This window comes from Neomonachus schauinslandi, chromosome 4, assembly GCF_002201575.2.
Source record: "Neomonachus schauinslandi chromosome 4, ASM220157v2, whole genome shotgun sequence".
Taxonomy (NCBI): Eukaryota; Metazoa; Chordata; class Mammalia; order Carnivora; family Phocidae; genus Neomonachus; species Neomonachus schauinslandi.
Window position 1 is genome coordinate 40,045,826 of NC_058406.1, and position 18,943 is coordinate 40,064,768.

General features: G+C 36.1%; 1 protein-coding gene across 1 annotated transcript in view; it reads right to left on the bottom strand.

The window, feature by feature from the left end:
- EPS15 (epidermal growth factor receptor pathway substrate 15) overlaps positions 1-18,943 on the bottom strand; it is a 55,306-nt gene that overhangs the window by 15,775 nt on the left and 20,588 nt on the right. The window contains exons 4-9 of the mRNA XM_021684298.2: positions 18,167-18,370; positions 16,045-16,161; positions 15,727-15,817; positions 12,807-12,842; positions 11,566-11,702; positions 7,429-7,495 (exon numbers count right to left, since the gene is read on the bottom strand). Coding sequence (XP_021539973.2) covers positions 7,429-7,495; positions 11,566-11,702; positions 12,807-12,842; positions 15,727-15,817; positions 16,045-16,161; positions 18,167-18,370 — 652 coding nt within the window. The remainder of the gene's footprint in view (positions 1-7,428; positions 7,496-11,565; positions 11,703-12,806; positions 12,843-15,726; positions 15,818-16,044; positions 16,162-18,166; positions 18,371-18,943) is intronic.

The following is an 18,943-nucleotide window of genomic DNA, read 5'->3' on the forward strand; positions in this document are numbered from 1 at the left end:
GGCACAGAACTAGACATCACTACCATAAAAAGTGTGTAGTGTGAGAAGAGCAGAGGCACTAGGCTAATACATAACTAAAAAGATAGCCTCCACTCTTCAGTTTTTTCTCCAGGACATTGAGATTATTCTCTTGATCCTGTTTTGTTTGAATAAAAGGAGATATCTGTCCCAGATACCTCCTGGGAGCAAGCTGTCCTGAGGGAACAGAGACCAGGGCAACAGGAAAAATCTTTTAGTTCATATTAGATCAGAAGTTCTCAAGGTGTGGTCCATGGACCTGGAGGTCCCCAAAACCTCTTTACGGATAAGATCTGTGAGGTCAAAATTATTTTGAATATTAAGATGTTATTTATATTTCTTAATGTGTTAATATTTGCAACAATGTAGATAGAACTGCTAGTGTCTTACAGCGAATGAGGGCAGTAGTAGCACCATCACAAACTTGGCAGGGGGGAAAAAAGGCCAGTTGTGTTTAAAAATGTCTGTCCTTGGGGTGCCTGGGTGGCTCATCGGTTAAGCGTCTGCCTTCGGCTCAGGTCATGATCCCAGGGTCCTGGGATCGAGCCCCGCATTGGGCTCCCTGCTCGGCAGGAAGCTTGCTTCTCCCTCTCCCACTCCCCCTGCTCATGCTCTCTCTCTAATAAATAAAAATAAAATTTAGGGCACCTGGGTGGCTCATCGGTTAAGCGTCTGCCTTCAGCTCAGGTCATGATCCCAGGGTCCTGGGATCGAGCCCCGCATCGGGCTCCCGGCTCAGCAGGAAGCCTGCTTCTCCCTCTCCCACTCCCCCTGCTTGTGTTCCCTCTCTCACAGTCCCTCTCTCTCTCTGTGTCAAATAAATAAATAAAATCTTCAAAAAAAAATGTCTGTCCTTGATGAATTGATAAAAATTATTAGTTTTAATAAGTCATGATCCTTAGGTACACATCTTTTTTTAAGATTCATTTATTTATTTTAGAGAGAAAGGGAACACAAATGGAGAGAGCAGAAAGAGAGGGAGAGAGAATCTCAAGCAGATTGCACTGAGCGCAGAGCCCAAGTTGGGGCTTGATTTCATGACCCTAAGGATCACAATCTGAACTGAAACCAACGATGGATGCTTAACCTACTGAGCCACCCAGGTGCCTCTAGGTACACATCTTTTTAAAATTCTGAGTAACAAATGGGAAATATACACAAAGCACTTCTGTTGAGTAGGAAAGTATGATAGTTATCTGGAGGAAAAGCACTTGCATGATGGTGTGCAAAACAAGTTGAACTAGCTGCTTTTTTCACGGAATGCCCTTTTTACCTGAAAGAAGTAACAGCTAAACAATGGTTATTCAGATTTGGGTATTTGGCAACATTTCCTCCAAAACAAACAGTGAGGCTGTCACTTTAAAGAAAACAACTGATAGTATTTGTTGCTGGTGGTAAAAATTCAAGCTTTCAAGTAAAAATCAGAATCTTAGAAAGCTGTATCTGTCCCATAATCTTAACACTATACCAATATTTAAAGACTCTGATAAGATGGATGGTGATATTAATAAATATAATTTTAAAAATATTTATAATGAAATGTGTCAGCAGTGAACCAGTATTTCCAAAATGATCACTGCAAATTACAAAATCATATATAGGTAAAAAATTCATTCAAAGTGCAAGAAAAACCAATGGATTTTCATGTAAGAGAGCATGAAAAGGTCACTGATATGGTTTCACGTACCACATTGCAACTAACTTTAAAGAAACTAAAATATGTTGAAATTTGGTATAGTATCAAAGAAGAATACCCAAAATTACCTAAAAAGGTTACTGAAATACCCCTCTACTACATATCTGTGTGAGAGCAGATCTTTTTCATTTCACATACTTCAAGCAAAACAATACAGTGCAAGAGATTGAATGCAGAAGTAGATATGAGAATCCAGCTATCTTCTTTTTTATAAGGCACACATTTAAAGAGCTTTGCAAAAATGCATGAATAATGCTACTCTTGTCACAATTTTCTTTTTTTTTTTTGGTCTGGAGTTTTCTTAAAGAAATATGTTATTTATGTTTATATGTAATGCGTTTATTATCATTGCCTTTAATTGACTTAAAAAATTTTTAGTTTCTTAGTTTCAATTTCTAATATGGTAAATACTGATAGATATAACCCTCTTTGAGGGTCTTCATTAATTTTTAAAAGTATAAAGGGGTCCTCAGACCAAAAAGCTACTATACTTGATGATTTCCAAAGTTACTGCTTGTGATTGTTTCAAATTACCCACTCCTAATTATTTTCGTTGTTGAAATAAGAGGATAGTAAGGTTGAATTACCTCCACCAATCCCCAAGAGCCTTTCATGGATCTTCTACAAGTTTCTTACTAAAATGCTTTTAATTTTTTAACATTTTTCATCTGATTATATTCCCTATACTCCCAGTACCCTTTATGAAATTTTGGGTTCCCAAGGATTTCTTTTTTCTTTTTCTTTTTTCTCACTTACATAGTAGATAAGTGAAGAGGCAGGATAACACAGAGGAAAATCAATGGGCATGGATTGAGAAGCAAACTGGTAAGTGCCTCTGGGGCTTAGCTTTTCCTTTCATATATTAGGAAATCAGGCTTGATAACAGTTTTCAAATTTTAAATGAAATTCCAATATATGAAACAAATAAATGGGATTTTAAAAATTAACTCTAAAATCATTTTAAGATTTATTTATTTATTAGAGAGAGAGAGCTGGGGAGAGGGGCAAAGGGAGAGGGAGAGAGAGAATCCTCAAGCAGACTCCCTGCTGAACATGGAGCCCAACACAGGGCTTGATCCCAGGACCCTGAGATCATGACCTGAGCTGAAGCCAAGAACCAGCTGCCCAACAGACTGAGCCACCTAGGCACCTTAACTCTAAAATCGTCTTAAGTTCGAATTTATATTATTTACTTATCACAATGACAGTGAAAACAAAGCAATTTTTATTAACACAAATGTTTAAAGTCAGGAGTTGAACTTATTTCTGCGGTTGGTTTTGATTGCTCTATTTGAAAAACAATTCACCCAAAGAAGTAGTTATACACATTTTTAAACAAGACTCTTGCAATCTGAGCAGTTTAAAATAATTTTTATCCAGAGGTTTGCACAAAAACCACTTAACCTGAGAGTACGTTAAAGCACCAACGCACTACAATGTTAATATGGTTTGTAACATTTATGAATGCATACATTTAATTAAATTGCAGTTTTTAAAAATTTAAAGACACTTAAAAAATATGAAACAATAATTTGCCAACTCTCTGAAGACCTCTCTGGAAGCTAGTTTTGTGAAAAATAATATGAAAACTCTGGCCCATAGCATGTGTAAGATTCTTTCCAGCTCTAAAAAAGGCAGCAATATTAAGTTTGACAGAAAAAAAAATCTGTGGCATCGCCCTACTACCATTTTTATATTGTCAGGATTGGATGAGAAGATAAGGCAGAGGCACCATAATGAAGTGACTATAGAATGAGCTCTGAAATAAGACATGGATTGGACACTGAGCATGGCAACAACTACTACAGCCTTGGGCAAATTGCTTGACCTAAGTCTCATTTTTCTCATCCTTAAAATGAGAACGAACGGTACCTGTCTCTATAACCATTGTAAAGATTAAATGAGGAAAATGCAAAAGCGAAGTTTGGATGACCTTATGTGTATGGCTTAAAGAAAAAAAAAAAAAGAAAAAGAAAGTTTAGACCTCTGGTATTTCTGAATCTGTGGAAGGTCTGTGTAACTCTGCCCCAGACACACTAATATGTAGCCCATCCAATTCAAAAGAGTTTTTGGGGGGCGCCTGGGTGGCTCAGTTGGTTGAGTGACCAACTCTTGGTTTCAGCTCAGGTCATGATCTCAGGGTCGTGAGACTGAGCCCCACATGGGGCTCCACTCAGCAGAGAGTCCGCTAGAAGATTCTCTCCCTCTGCCCCTCCCCCACTTGTGCATGTGCATGCACACCTCTCTCTCAAATAAATAAATCTTTTTTAAAAAAGTTTTTGCTTCTAAGATTCTCATTCAAATCAAGATGCAAGCTAAATGGCAGACTAGAAAGATACAGGTGCTCATTTGTATGTAAGGATGGTTTAACATATGAAAATCAATCAATATAATACACCCCATTAACAGAATAAAGGAAAAAAAAACCCCCACATTAGCCTCTTAATTGATGCAGAAAAAGCACCTGACAAAATTCAACATTCTTTCATGATAAAAACACTTGGCAAACTAGAAAAAGAAACTACTTCAACATAGTAAAAGCCACATATGAAAAGCCAACAGTGAACATCTTATTCAATGATGAGAGATTGAAATTTTTTCTCTAAAATCAGTAACAAGACAAGGACGCCCACTTTCACTACTTCAATTCATCACAGAAGTCCTACCCAGTGTAACTAGGCAAGGAAAAAAAAAGGCATTCAAACTGGAAAGAAAGAAGTAAAATTATCTCTGTTGCATACAACTTGACCTCACATGTAGAAAACCGTAAAATTCCACAAAAACACCTGTTTAGAATAAACAGCAAAGTAGCAGGATACAAAATCAATGCACAAAAATCAGTAGCATGTCTATATATTAACAATGAACAATCTGAAAAGGAAATTAAGATGATAACAATTTCATTTACAATAGCATGAAAAAGAATAAAATACTCAAGAATTAACCAAGGAAGGCATGTATGCTGACCACTATAAAACATTCTGAAAGAAATTAAAGAAGATACAATTAAATGGAAAGACAGCCCACTTCATGGATTGGAAAATGTTAAGATGTTAATATTAACCAAAGCAATCTACAGATTCAAAGCAATCCGTATCAAAATCCCAATGATATTTTTTTGCAGAAATAGAAAATTCATACTAAAATTCATATGGAATCTCAAGGGAACCCGAAAAAGAATAACAAAGTTACAGGTATCAAAGATAGACATTTACACCAGCGGAACAGAAGAGTGAGCCCAGAAATAAACCCTTGCATATACAGTCAAATGATTTTCTTTCTTTTTTTTTTTTTTTAAGAATTTATTTATTTATTTGACAGAGAGAGACACAGCGAGAGAGGGAACACAAGCAGGGGGAATGGGAGAGGGAGAAGCAGGCTTCCCGCGGAGCAGAGAGCCCGATGTGGGGCTCGATCCCAGGACGCTGGGATCATGACCTGAGCCAAAGGCAGACGCTTAACTACTGAGCCACCCAGGCGCCCCAGTCAAATGATTTTCTACAATGATACCAAGACCATTCAATGGGGAAAGGTCAAGTCCTTTCAACAAATGGTACTGGGAAAATTGAAAATCCACTCTAAAAGAATGAAGTCAGACTCTTACAACAAATACAAAAATTAACGCAAAATGCATCAAAGACCTAAATGTAAGAGCTAAAGCTATAAAACTCTTAGAAGAAGAAAACATGGGGAAAACCCTCATGATATTGGATTTAGCTATACTTTTTTGGAATGACACTAAAAGCATAGGCAAAAAAAGAAAAAGTAGATAGACTGGATTTGTGATGGTTGCACAACAAAAGCTACATTCTGCTTTGAAACCATTCATGACTTACCCTAAATGGAGGTGATCTCCCTTTCCTTTAAATTTTTGCAGCTTTAATGAACTTTATGGCAATTACCATTTCAGTCAAGAGTTAATTACAGTTGACCCTTGAACAACATGGGTGTGAAGTGTGTGGATTCACTAATATGCAGATTTTTTCAATAAATGCAGCACAGTACTGTCAATGTATTTTCCTTATGATTTTCTCAATAACATTTTCTTTTCTCTAGCTTACTTTATTGTAAGAATATATGTAACATACAAAATACGTGTTAATTGCCTGGTTACGTTATTGGTAAGGCTGCCAGTCAACAGTAGGATATTAGTAAAGGTTTTGGGGAGTCAAAGGTTATATGCAGATATGCAACTGCATGTGGGGGGAGGGTCAGCATCCCTAACCCCCATATTGCTCAAGGGTCACCTGTATAAATATATTAACTTTTCATTTTCTTAGGTTATCCTTTCTAATCATACAATATCCCTAGCTATATATTAATTCATCAGCTCAATGAGAGTCTAAAAAAAGCACATGTATTTTAAAAATATATTAATTTAACCACTGTTACTACAATAAGCCTTTTAGAAATCTTATTTGCTGTTATTCTAAGTTTTGGTTTAAATCAATACCCAGCACTACATTAAAGCTTGTTTTCTACACATCTGCTTTTTATATTCAATTCCTTTTTGTTACTCATTTTGGAAGTTAAATTTCAACCTGAAAACAACACACACTGCTAAATCTCATCTTGTTTTAATTTGTACAATACCAGAAATCTAAATTGTGAAAGCATTTCTACTAATCTTTCTCTATGCTCATGATCCTCAACTTCAGCACATCAGCAAATTTGTCACATCAGCAAATTTGTGTACTGAATAACTCACCTTATTTTCATCTGGAAAAATAAGGAATCCTGTATCAGCATGATACTTGAGGTATTTACAGGTTTGAGTCCACTTCCCTCTAATTCCCTGCTCTCCTACACAATAGTTGGTCTGTTTTATTTTTAAATGAGTAGTGAGAAAGCTGCAGAAGCTTTTAGTCTTTGTCAGACTTTGTTTTGAATCCTCGCTTCACCTGGTTCAAATCTAGTGAACTATATAATCTTGATCAAGTTACTTAAAGTTCTGGTCCTCAGTTTCCTGATCTTTAAAATGGAAATATTACTTAAAAGGATAAAATGGAAAATTAGCTGCCATAAATAAAGCATGAAGACTGGATGCTAGAGTAACATTTCGATTTTCTCTGTATTATTAAAGATCTTATCCACTATTTGTAAAGCTATTATCATTACCTACTGGAAGCAATTTTTCATTTTAGGCCAAGATCTATAAGAGTCATTGCTGACTTTGAAACTGCCAACGCTGCCTTTTATTAAGGAAAAAAAATTATATTGGTTTTACTGGCTAGAGTACATATTCTAGTAAGTTTTTTTTTTTAATGAAGTATAGCTGACACACAATGTTACATTAGTTTCAGGTGTACAACATAGTGATTTGACAAGTTTATATATTATGCTATGCTCACCATGAGCACAGCTACCATCTGTCCCCATATAACACTATTTTATAATACCATTGACTGTATTCCCTATGCTGTACCTTTCATTCCCATGACTTATTCATTCCATAACTGGAAGCCTGTCTCCCACTCCCATCTAGTAAGATCTTTAACATGAATAATAAATGAGATAAATAAATGATAAGAAAAGTAGAAAGTGATATGCCAACACTTGCCACCATTATTACTGGTAGATTACAATTGGCTATAACTATGCAATAATTTTACAGCCTTACGTAAGTAAATAGGACAAATATATTTGGAGACCAGAAAAAGAAGCTTAAAGAGTCATATTGACTATTCAAAGAAACTGATCAATTATTTCCTTACCTGAATCACTTGCTGCAACAACTATTCCACCAGGAGCAAAAGGATCATTGTGCTTCAATGTTTCTACCTAAACAAATTACACAAAATCATGACTAAGAGAGGCAATATTTCATAGCTGAAACCTCATGGCCACATCAAAGAAAATATTCTTTACCAACTCTTAATTAAGAAATACAAGGCATTAGGAATAAATGTTTCCCCTTACTGATTTGCAATCTTATTAAACTGAAATGACACATATCATTTTCTAATCTTTTATTGAGTAATATAATATCCATTCAAAATGGTATATGAAACATATATGGTTTAACAACTATCAAATGAATTCCTATGTAATCACCTTCCAAGAAACTGCCAACACCTGAGCAGTCTTCACGTGCCCCTCTCCAAACACAATCCCATCCCTCCTCTATAGAGGTAATTATTACCCTGACTTTGGTGGCATTCATCTTTTTTCTTTTCTTCATAATTTTGTTACTAGTACAGATACACACTGTTTTAATTTTTTACATGGAAGTAATTTTAGATTTCTAGAACAGTTGTAAAGATAATACAGAGAGTTCCCATATATCCTTCACCCAGGTTCCTCTAATGTTAGTACCTCATAACCTCATATAATCATGGCACATCTATTAAAACTAAGGAATTAACACTGGTACAAAACTATAAACTATAGACTTAATTTGGATTTCACTAGATTTTCCATTAAGGTTCTTCTCCTATTCCAGGATGACATGCTGCCTTTAGGCGCATACTATTCTAACTCTTAAATATCCTAGTACTTAAATATCACACGCTAGATTTATTTTCTAGTTATCTAAAAATAATTCTAGCATTCTGCCCATCAGAGGAACATACACATGTACCAGAGGAAGACGGGGGTAGGGGGGTGGGGAGAGGAAGAGGGGAGGAAAAGGAGGAGGAAAGAAGGGAGAGAGGAAGGGAGGGAGCTCTGCTAATAAGATCCTGCTACTTTCAATAATAAGCCATGTAAGAATCTGGACCAAGTGGCAAAGGTGAGTGGCTACAGAGTGAGGACTTTACCAGAAGCCAGAGATTCCTGCTATAGAACTGTTTTCCTAAATTATTTTGGTTTTTAATCATAGTCAAACAAATTATATATCTAGGAAGAAAAGTGAACCTTCTCTTTCTGGCATCAGGCCCTTGTTAAGAGGCTAATGAAAGCCTTAGCAGACAGTTAGATGAAAGGGGCATGAAAAGGGTTTGGGAACATTTATCTCCTCTGACTCATGGCTATCAATGTCATCTGTATTACAGGCTCTATTTCTAATCATTAAGAAATTTGGTTATTACAATTGAATGTCAAATGATATCACAGAGCTCAACTGATAAATTTCCAAATAAAACAAATGTATTTGAAAAGAGAAAAGTATTGCTAACCAGGACTTGTAGTACATTCTCTCTTTATAAAAGAGAACCCAGGGACGCCTGGGTGGCTCAGTCGGTTAAGCATCTGCCTTCAGCTCAGGTCATAATCCCAGGGTCCTGGGATCAAGCCCCACGTTGGGCTCCCTGCTCAGCGGGGAGTCTGCTTCTCCCTTTGCCCCTCACCCTGCCCCCCAGCTTGTGCTCTCTGTCTGAAATAAATAAAATCTTAAAAAAAAAAAAAAAGCGAGAGAACCCATTTAAACTATCAGAAAGATGTAATTAATACTAATGAAGTTTTTAGAACTGAGGATGATAGTACTTATTTTAACTGATGCCAATGATATTATTATAAAACTAGCATAATGGCTTATATTCTTATTATATCTATTGAATGAATAAAGAGAAATAAAAGAAAAACATTAAGGTGGTCTGTATAGTCACATGGTTCCTAATATAATAGTCAAAACACCAGTGTGAGAGATAGTCACTGACTTAAGTCACCAACTATTATTGCTTCTTCTCTTGACTTTCAGGGGAACAACAACCTAATAGACCTGATTTTTAACAAAAGCTTATAGGTTTTTATTTGCCATCACAGAGAGAAATAGAAAAAGCAGGCCTACATAAGTGTCAGGTTTAATTTCTATTCCTTCCTCATACACTGTGCCACCACCTAAAAGACCATTGAGACAGCAAGGGGAACAGGATGGAATGAATGCGTAGCCTATGAAGGATTAAGAGGCCATTAAACCCTATGTTACGTTCAGTTTGATAATTAGGCAATTTAGTACATAAAAGGAATTTTCATAACTACAATTCAGGTGGTATCTTATAGAATTAATGTTCCAAAATCCTCCTACAAGGTCGCCAAATTTATCACTGAAATTCTCTCTCTTCAACATCAGTCATCTATCCCCCACGTTGACTGTATGACTTAGTAGCTACACAATGCTACCATACACTAGCTAGGAGAGTAAGAAATGCCAGTTGTTTTGTTTCACTTTGGTTTTTTAAATTATGTCCCTCTGAGAGCAGAGACTAGCCTTGAGGGAATAGGAAAGACTTTTGGGGAGAGAGATCTAGAAACAATCAGAGGCCTGTTTAAAAAGAAGGAAGATCATCAAACACAAGGGCTCTGTAGCTGGGAAGAATTAAGTTTAAATCTTGGACTACAGGGGTGAAGACCTTAGATTTTGGTCAGATAGACCACGGTTTGAATTCAGTTCTACCACTTACTTACTATCACTTAACCTCTTTAAGCTTCATTTACTTTATCTTAAAAATGAGGATGGTAACATGAGCTTCATAGGAATAGTGTGAAGATTAAATGGGTAACACATGAACAGAGCTTAGCACCATGCCTGGTACATGGAAGAGATGAGATAAACAAAGCTATTATTATACTGCCAATTTGATTGTTTGTTTTGTTTTTAATGGAGAAATCAAGAGCAGTCAGCAAGGGCAATATTGCTTTCACAAACTGGGGAGGGAAGAGAAAAAGTAAATAGAGCAAATGGTGGAAAATTTTCATCAGGGGAGAAGAATAGGAGAAACCTGTTTTATTTTTAAATTAGGAAGAGCTGCTTTGGTTTTCTTGCTCTTTAATGATAAGAGTAGAGAATAAGAGACTAGAATAAGGTAAGAGGAAAAAAATTCAGGTCGCAGCCAATTTTAGAAGAATTTGGCAAATGGGTCCACACTGCAAATTAAGTGTTGTAGGAAAACACAGTATCCAGTAGCCTGTGGAAACCACAAATATTCAGTTACAGAGGCACTTGCTCACTTTTACATCAATGGAAAATACCAGTTGTTAGCCAAATAGCTCTTTACTGAGTACAGTAAGAAAGCAATTAAAGAATACAAAATCTATCAACTTTAAAACAATCAATTCCTCTTTTAAGGGAGTATTCTTAATCTAAGAGAATTAAAAGACAAAATTTTTGCTCCAAATGCCCATCAAATCAATTGTTCTTTTTTGGGTGAAACACACTGCTTAAAAAAATAAGTCTCCAAATAAAAAATAAAAAATTCCAAAACCATTCATAATTATTTAAATTGGGTAATGGATACATGGAGGTTTCTTAAAATATTTGATTATATGACTCTATTTTGGGTATGTTTAAAAAGCCATAATATATTTTCTTTTTAAAGCCACTTAGCTGTATGACCTTGGTTACTTCCAAGTCCCAGTGTCCTTACTGTTAAAATAGGGCTACCAACACCTACTTTGCAGGTTGTGAAGATTTACAAGAGAGTCTGACATTTAGTAGGAATTTGTATTTCTCTACAAGATTAACACGTATGTGTTATATAATATATATAAAATGTGTCTATAATATAAATGATTTTATCTTTCTAAAACATCAATACTATTTTAAGGTTGATTTTTATTATTTTATTATTTCAATAATGCATACCACACATTTCTGAAAAGCTTTATTTATTAATGGATTTCAAATCATTTATTTTAAATATCCCCAATGGGATAATATTTGATCCTTATTAAGGATGGACTTGATTTTTAGATGAAATAAGTTATTCCAGCCAATTACAGGGAGTGATAAAGCTGTGAAATGCCAGTCTGAACAAAAAAACAAAAAAAACAAAAACTAGATGGACTGGATGAGATTGACATTTTTACATAGCCATCAGAAGTAATCTAAAAGAGGATCCTTTCAACACTATATTTCAAGATACTCACTTAGGATGCTTGTTCTCCATTTAACAGTTTTTAACCCTCCCACTTACCGATGTATTACTGCTATTGCTGGCTGCACTGAAAGGGTCAGTACTTGAGGTGGCAAAAGGGTCAGCAGAAGACTGCTTGAAGAAACAGTCAGATGCAAATGGATCTGAACCTTTGAAAGGATCACCTCCAAATGGATCTAAGAAAATACAGCACATATATTAAAGACTAAAAACTACTACACTAAATTTCCTATCACCTGAAGGTACGATAACTGCCTTAATTAAAAGACATTTTGAACTTCTGCAGAATCTAAATTAAGGTACTTGGCGTTATGATTATTGATTATAAAAAAATATAGACAGTTGCACCTAAAATAGCTTTAATTCATATTCTTTTTCCTACTTGCTCATCATTCACCCAAAGCAAATCAATCATTCCAATACTTATTACACAAAGATTACTTGTATGCCAGGTTTAAAAATTCTTCTAAGCTGGTGATTCTAATTTTAGGGGAGGAGGAATCACAAATTCCTTTGTGATTTTGTTAAAAGATAGTCTTTCACCTAATAAACTTATTTGGAACAGGTTTGGGAAGCGTAACAAATGGTACACAAGATTTGCTTTATTCTAATGTAAAATCCCAGGGAAAGACTATCTTATAAAGCCTGACATTTAGTAATTCTTTAAGATGTTTCCTTTCCCCCCATTCATATGCTCTAATCTTAGGAAAACAAAATGTTCTAAACACTATAGTAGCATAGATCACTATATGCATCTAATCCTTGGCTACCAAGGAGAAATCAGTCTAAGTATTATTAAAAGTATCAAAATATAAACACTAATGTCATTTTTCTTAAAAATAAAGCTAACGGGTGCCTGGGTGGCTCGGTTGGGCGACTGCCTTTGGCTCAGGTCATGATCCTGGAGTCCCAGGATCAAGTCCCCGCACTGGGCTCCCTGCTCAGTGGGGAGTCTGCTTGTCCCTCTAACCCTCCCCCCTCTCAGGCTCTCTCTCTCTCATTCTCTCTCAAATAAATGGATAAAGTCTTAAAATAAATAAATAAATAAATAAAACTAATGGTTCATTAAGCAAATTCACAAGAATCTACCACTTTCCCTCTGAAAATGCCAGGCACATACAACATTTTAGTGGCGCCTTACATCAGTTTAAAAACTGAATAAAAAGGAAGCCCACTTCCTATAACTACCTTACTTTGATTTCTCATTTCTAAATACAACATAAGTTTATAATTAAGCAGAATTAAATTACAGCTAAGTGGGACCTCAATGATATACGTACCAATTTTTCCAAAAGGATCATCCTTGAAAGGATCACCTGTGATAAAATAAATAAGCAGAAATCACAATAATAATGTTTACTGTTGTGACACCATTACTTAAAGGTAACTTTAAACAGAAGCAAAGTTTCTTAAAGCACAGTCTGTTTCATTAGCTCTACCTCAAAGTAGACAAAACACTAAATGCCATGCATCTGTAGGAAACATTTAAAATAATAAAGAGTAAAGGCAGAACATCAACATACCTCATAAAAGAAGCAATTTTTTTAATGACTGCTGTTTTTTTTTTAAGATTTAATTTATTTATTTGAGAGAAAGAGAGCACGAGCAGGGGGAGGGGCAGAGGGAGAAGCAGGCTTCCTACTGAGCAGGGAAGCCCGATGTGGGGCTCGATCCCAGGACCCTGGGATCATAACCTGAGCGGATTATGGAAGGCAGATGCTTAACCAACTGAGCCACCCAGGTGCCCCAAAAGAAGCAAATTTTAATTGGAGCCAACTATACTTACCCCTTGATCACAAGCTGAGGTTACAAACAGAAGGGAAAAGACAGGCACAACAGCAATAATTTCACTAACAAGATTCTCTACTCTTCATAAGAATACTGAATGGGTATTTCCATCACTACTCCAGAAACAAAGACACTGAGCCTAAAAAATTATTTTAATAAATAATTCTAGAACTAGAGTCCAGAAATAAACCCTTACATTTATGGTCATTTGATTTTTGACAAGAGTGTCAAGACAATTCCATGGGGAAAACATAATCTTTTCAACAAATGGTGCTGGGACAACTGGATATCCATATACAAAAGAATAAAGCTGGACCCCTATCTCATACCATATTCCAAAATTAACTAAAAATGGATCAAAGATTGAAATGTAATAGTTAAAACTATAAAATTTTTAGAAGAAAACCTAAGAGTAAATCTTCATGACTTTGGATCTTAGACATGACATCAAAAGCACAAGTGACAAAAGAAAAGATAGATAACCTGGACTTCATCAAAATTAAGACAACACAAAATATAAGAAAATATTCTGGAAATCATATATTTGATTAGGGACTTGTATTCAGAATATATGAAGAACTCTTACAAGTCAACAATAAAAAGACTAACAATAAAAAAAGGGCAAGTTATTTGAATCAATATTTCTCCACAGAAGTTATACAAATGGCCAATAAGCAAACAGAAAGATGCTCCACAGAAGATATTTGCAAATGACATAAAAATAAGGGGTTAGTACCTAAAATATATAAAGAACTTGTAAAACTCAATACCCAAAAAACAAATAATCCAATTAAAAAGTGGGCAGGGATTCCTGAGTGGCTCAGTCAGTTAGGCATCCGACTTTGGCTCAGGTCATGATATCAGGGTCCTGGATCAAGCCCCGCATCGGGCTCCATGCTCAGTAGGGAGTCTGCTTGTCCCTCTGCTTGTCCCACTCGTACTCTCTCTCAAATAAATAAAATCTTAAAAAAAAAAAAGTGGGCAAAAGACATGAGTAGACATTTTTCCAAAGAAGATATACAGATGGCCAAAAAACACATAAAAAGATGTTCAACATCACTCATCAGGGAAATGCAAATCAAAACTACAATGAGATACCACCTCACACCTGTCAGAATGGCTAAAATTAACAACACAAGAAACAATAGGTGTTGGCAAGGATGCAGAGAAAGGGACCCTCTTGCACTGTTGGTGGGAATGCAAACTGGTGCAGCCACTCTGGAAAACAGTATGGAGGTTCCTCAAAAAGTTAAAAATAGAATTACCCTAGGATCCAGCAACTGCACTACTAGGCATTTACCCAAGGAATACAAAAATACTAATCTGAAGGGATACATGCACCCCTATGTTTAAGCAGCATTATCTACAACAGCCAAATTATGGAAACACACCAAATATTCATCAACTGATGAATGGATACAGAAGAGGTGGGTTGTATGTATGTAATATATGTGTGTGTATATATATGTAGTGGAATATTACTCAGCCAGCAAAAAGAATGAAATCTTCTCATTTGCAACAACATGGATGGAGCTAGAGAGTATTATGCTAAGGGAAATAAGTCAGAGAAAGACAAATACCATATGATTTCACTCATATGTGGAATTTAAGAAACAAAACAAATGATCATGGGGGGAAAAAAGAGAGAGGCAAACCAAGAAACAGACTCTTAACTATAGAGAACACACTGATGGTAACGAGAGGGGAGGTGGGTTGGGGTGGGGGGGGGAGTGTTCAATGAGTGATGGGTGTTAAGGAGAGCACTTGTGATGAACACCAGGTGTTGTATGTAAGTGATGAATCACTAAATTTTACACGTGAAACTAATATTATACTGTATGTTAACTAACTGGAATTTAAATAAAAACTTGGAGAAAAAAATAAAACTGTTGTAAACTGACCAGTTTCACAAATAGATCTTGAAATAAATAAAATGCAAAAAGAGCTTTGACACCAGTGGTATTTAACATAGTTTACATTGACATCAGGTATTTCAATTTATTACACTTATATTTCTTTAACAACACTATAGGCCCCTTAAGGGCAGGGATCCAGGTTCTAACTGCTATAGATTCCACTGTTTTAAAAGCAGGGTGTTGGCACTTTAGTAAAAAATTGCTGGTTGACTTAAGAGTACCTAATCTCCTCTGCTGGTCCATAATATCTTTCTTTTGGACCTTATTCTGAAGAAGCAGCATGCTCTTAATCAGGAGGGGCTCCTCAGACATAATCAGTCACTTAGTCCAAGGAGTTAGTTGCCTGACGAGGACAAATTCCAGCAAATATAAGCATATCATATCTCTACACCCCTCTACTTTGAGTAGGATCTCAAAACTGAGCCCTAATTCTTATACAGTTACATTAAAAAGACTTTTTTTTGGTAAATCATAATATAAAAATAAGAGTACTTACTGCCAACAAAAGGATCAGACTGGAAAAAATCCAAGTTTGTATCTGCAACTGGATCTGTCAGTGAACTTGATTCTACATTAAATGGATCTCCCTAAAAATAATTTTAAATTAAAAAGTATTCTTTTAGGAACCAGTTTTAAGATGTAACATTTTAAAATAAAATAACATGCTTTGAAAAATCAATGGATGGTAATATAACAAACATTTCTGTAGTCATAAAGTTCACTTAATGCATTTTTCTTTCCTTAGCCTAAAACAGTGTATAACCCATCTAGGAAAACCAGTAATGAGAATAGTTACATATAAAATTATTTTTACCTCTTTTGAATGTCTGTCACTATTAAATTCAGGGCAAACTTTCTCATTAACAGCTGTTGTCGCCACTTCATTATCATCAGTCACACCAGAAGGCAGTATTTCAGGACTACTTCTTGCCTACAAAATATTAATGCTACATGGACTAACAATGTATTTTCTACTTGGCAGAGGAAACTGACAAAGGATAACCAAAAATTGCTAAAAATACAGAAGACAAGCAGAATGCATTCATTAAATGAGTTCTTCTCTTAAAATCTTTCTTAGAGGGGCGCCTGGGTGGCTCAGTCGTTAACCATCTCATCTGCCTTCGGCTCAGGTCATGATCCCAGGGTCCTGGGATCGAGCCCCGCATCGGGGTCCTGCTCGGCAGGAAGCCTGCTTCTCCCTCTCCCACTCCCCCTGCTTGTGTTCCCTCTCTCGCTGTGTCTCTCTCTGTCAAATAAATAAATAAATAAAATCTTAAAAAAAAAAAATCTTTCTTAGAAAAATGGTATCATCAAGCATCAAAGTCACTCAGGCCAGAAAACTTAACCACTTAATCACTTCTCTCTGGTCATCTCCCAGCTAGCCTCCAAGTCTTGCTGAGTTCACCTCCTACCTCCTTCTCAAATCCATTCCTCTCTATCCTCACTGTCACTATCATCCATTTACAGTATCACCATTCTGATCCAGCGTAACCTTCCAACTGCCTTCTTGCCTCCAATATGTGCCCTTCCCACTGATCCTTCTTATAGTAGCTAAAGGAATAGATCTAAAATATGAATCTGATCATGATCCTTCTGGTTAAATGTCCTTCGATGGCATTCCCTTGTTTTCTGGATTTAGATGAGTAGGTAATAGGGCTTAAGAAGTGGCAGGGGAAATCTCCATTTCATACCACCCTATGTCTTTGAAGGATAACCTTTTGCACTTAAAAAGAACATTGTATAATGTATCCAAGATTGCAACACCTAAATACAAATCAAGTCTGTTAATTTTATGTCTTTAGTATTTCTCAAACTTGTATTCTTCTCTTCATTATCCCTCCTATTACTGCTTAAGTTTAGGCTAAAACAATCTCACACAGACCACTCCAATAGTCTCTTAACAAATCTCTGTGTGTCCAGTCACACTCTCAAATTCATTTTCTACATTTTTCTAAAAGGTAAATGCAGTTAGGTCACATCTTGCTTAAAATTCTTCAATGGCTACTCACTGCAGTAAGATAAATCCCCCAATGCTTCAAAATGAATCCAAATTTCTTACTCTCTGTCCCTTTCTGACCTAAAAGTGGTCATTTTTATCCAGGTGCACATCATAATCACCCAAGGAATTTTTTGTAAAAATATATGTACCTGGTACCATCCCAGAAACTCTAGTTCAGCAAGTTTGTAGTAGGGTGCAGCCATCTATATTTTAAGTAAGAGGTAATGCAGAGAGCCACTATAAGAGAGCTTCATCTCCTACCAATACTCCCCCCATCACAAGATATCCTTCGAGAACTTCTTGTGACCCTGTGCCGCATGTTTCTCCCATCTCATACCTATGCCAATGCCGTTTTCTCTGACAGGAATATACCACCTTCTTCTTTGCTTAACATTTCTTACTTTGAAGCTCACTTATAAAGCTTTCTCTATACAGTCTTGAGCCCCCCTCCAAGCTGGCCTACCTGAATATCACAGCCCCTTCACACAGTGTTACACCACTAGACTACATGCTGCTTAAAGACAGGGTTACAGTTTTTTGTCTCTGCGGCTCTCACATATAATAGCAGCACTGCTGTGTGCTCTCTAAATAACTGGTAAATAAATGTCCTCAACATTATGAAATAAAGAATTACTTTCAGCATTGGGTGAGAATACTTAAAAAAATGTTTTAAAAGTTACTATCTATAGAGCTAGTTTTGAAAACACGCTTTATAACAAATAGATTGGTTAAAATTACATTTTTACACTAGTTAAAAGTGTCAGAACTGTTGGATCAGTACCTACTCTCTCCCTCTGGGGGAAAAAAAAATCAACTGTCCTCAGATGAGGCAAGGTCCCATATTTATATTAAGTATGATGTCAACAAAAACTTTGACCTGAATCAATTTTCTTTCTTCTGAAGTTGATTACGAAGATTATAGAACTATTAGACTCACTGGAGACTCCTGGTGTATGGGCTCTGACTCCAGGTTGCCTTGGCCTTCAGCATGCTCATTAAGGTTAGCTGTTTCACTGCTGCTGGTGCTGAGGCTGCAATAATCTGTAGCACCATTTACAAGAATGCTGTGTGGGCTACTGCACCAATTTAACTGATTATTACGGTTCTCCAGCTCTTTCATTTCCATCAGTTTCATTTGCATCTGTCAACACAAAGTAGAAATACAGAACAGAATTTATTACTAGAAGGACACGGAACATAAAAATAGCTACATCCTTAGACTCAGTCAAAAATAAATTTGCTTCCATTAAGAGAATCCTCTGGGAATGCAGCATGACTTGGAGAGATTTCAGTAATCCATCCTAGTAAGTTCTCTTGACATTCCAGTATATATGGATTTGCTTTTGCACATCTTTTGAAAGCTCCAAGAATTTTGATTCAAATATCTACATTTTGGTGTCCTTTAGGTATAACTGGAAGAAGGATCAGGGTATTGGGAAAAAGATAGCAAAGTAACAGAACAAGAGAAGATTTTGTGATGAAGCTTTGGGAAACATAAAGGAAGTTGAGGGAGAGCACACAAGGATTTGGAGCCATCCATACTTCTATTGGGAAGGAGAGGAGTGAAGACTAAGGTAAAATGAGCTACTGTCCTATGCTCTGGCATTATTTATTAATGGGCTAGAGCCCTAGGAAGTGGTCTCTAAATCTAAGCTATCCTAAACACGTTAAAGGACAAAGCATTTTGGATTCCAGTATCCAAGTGACTTTATAT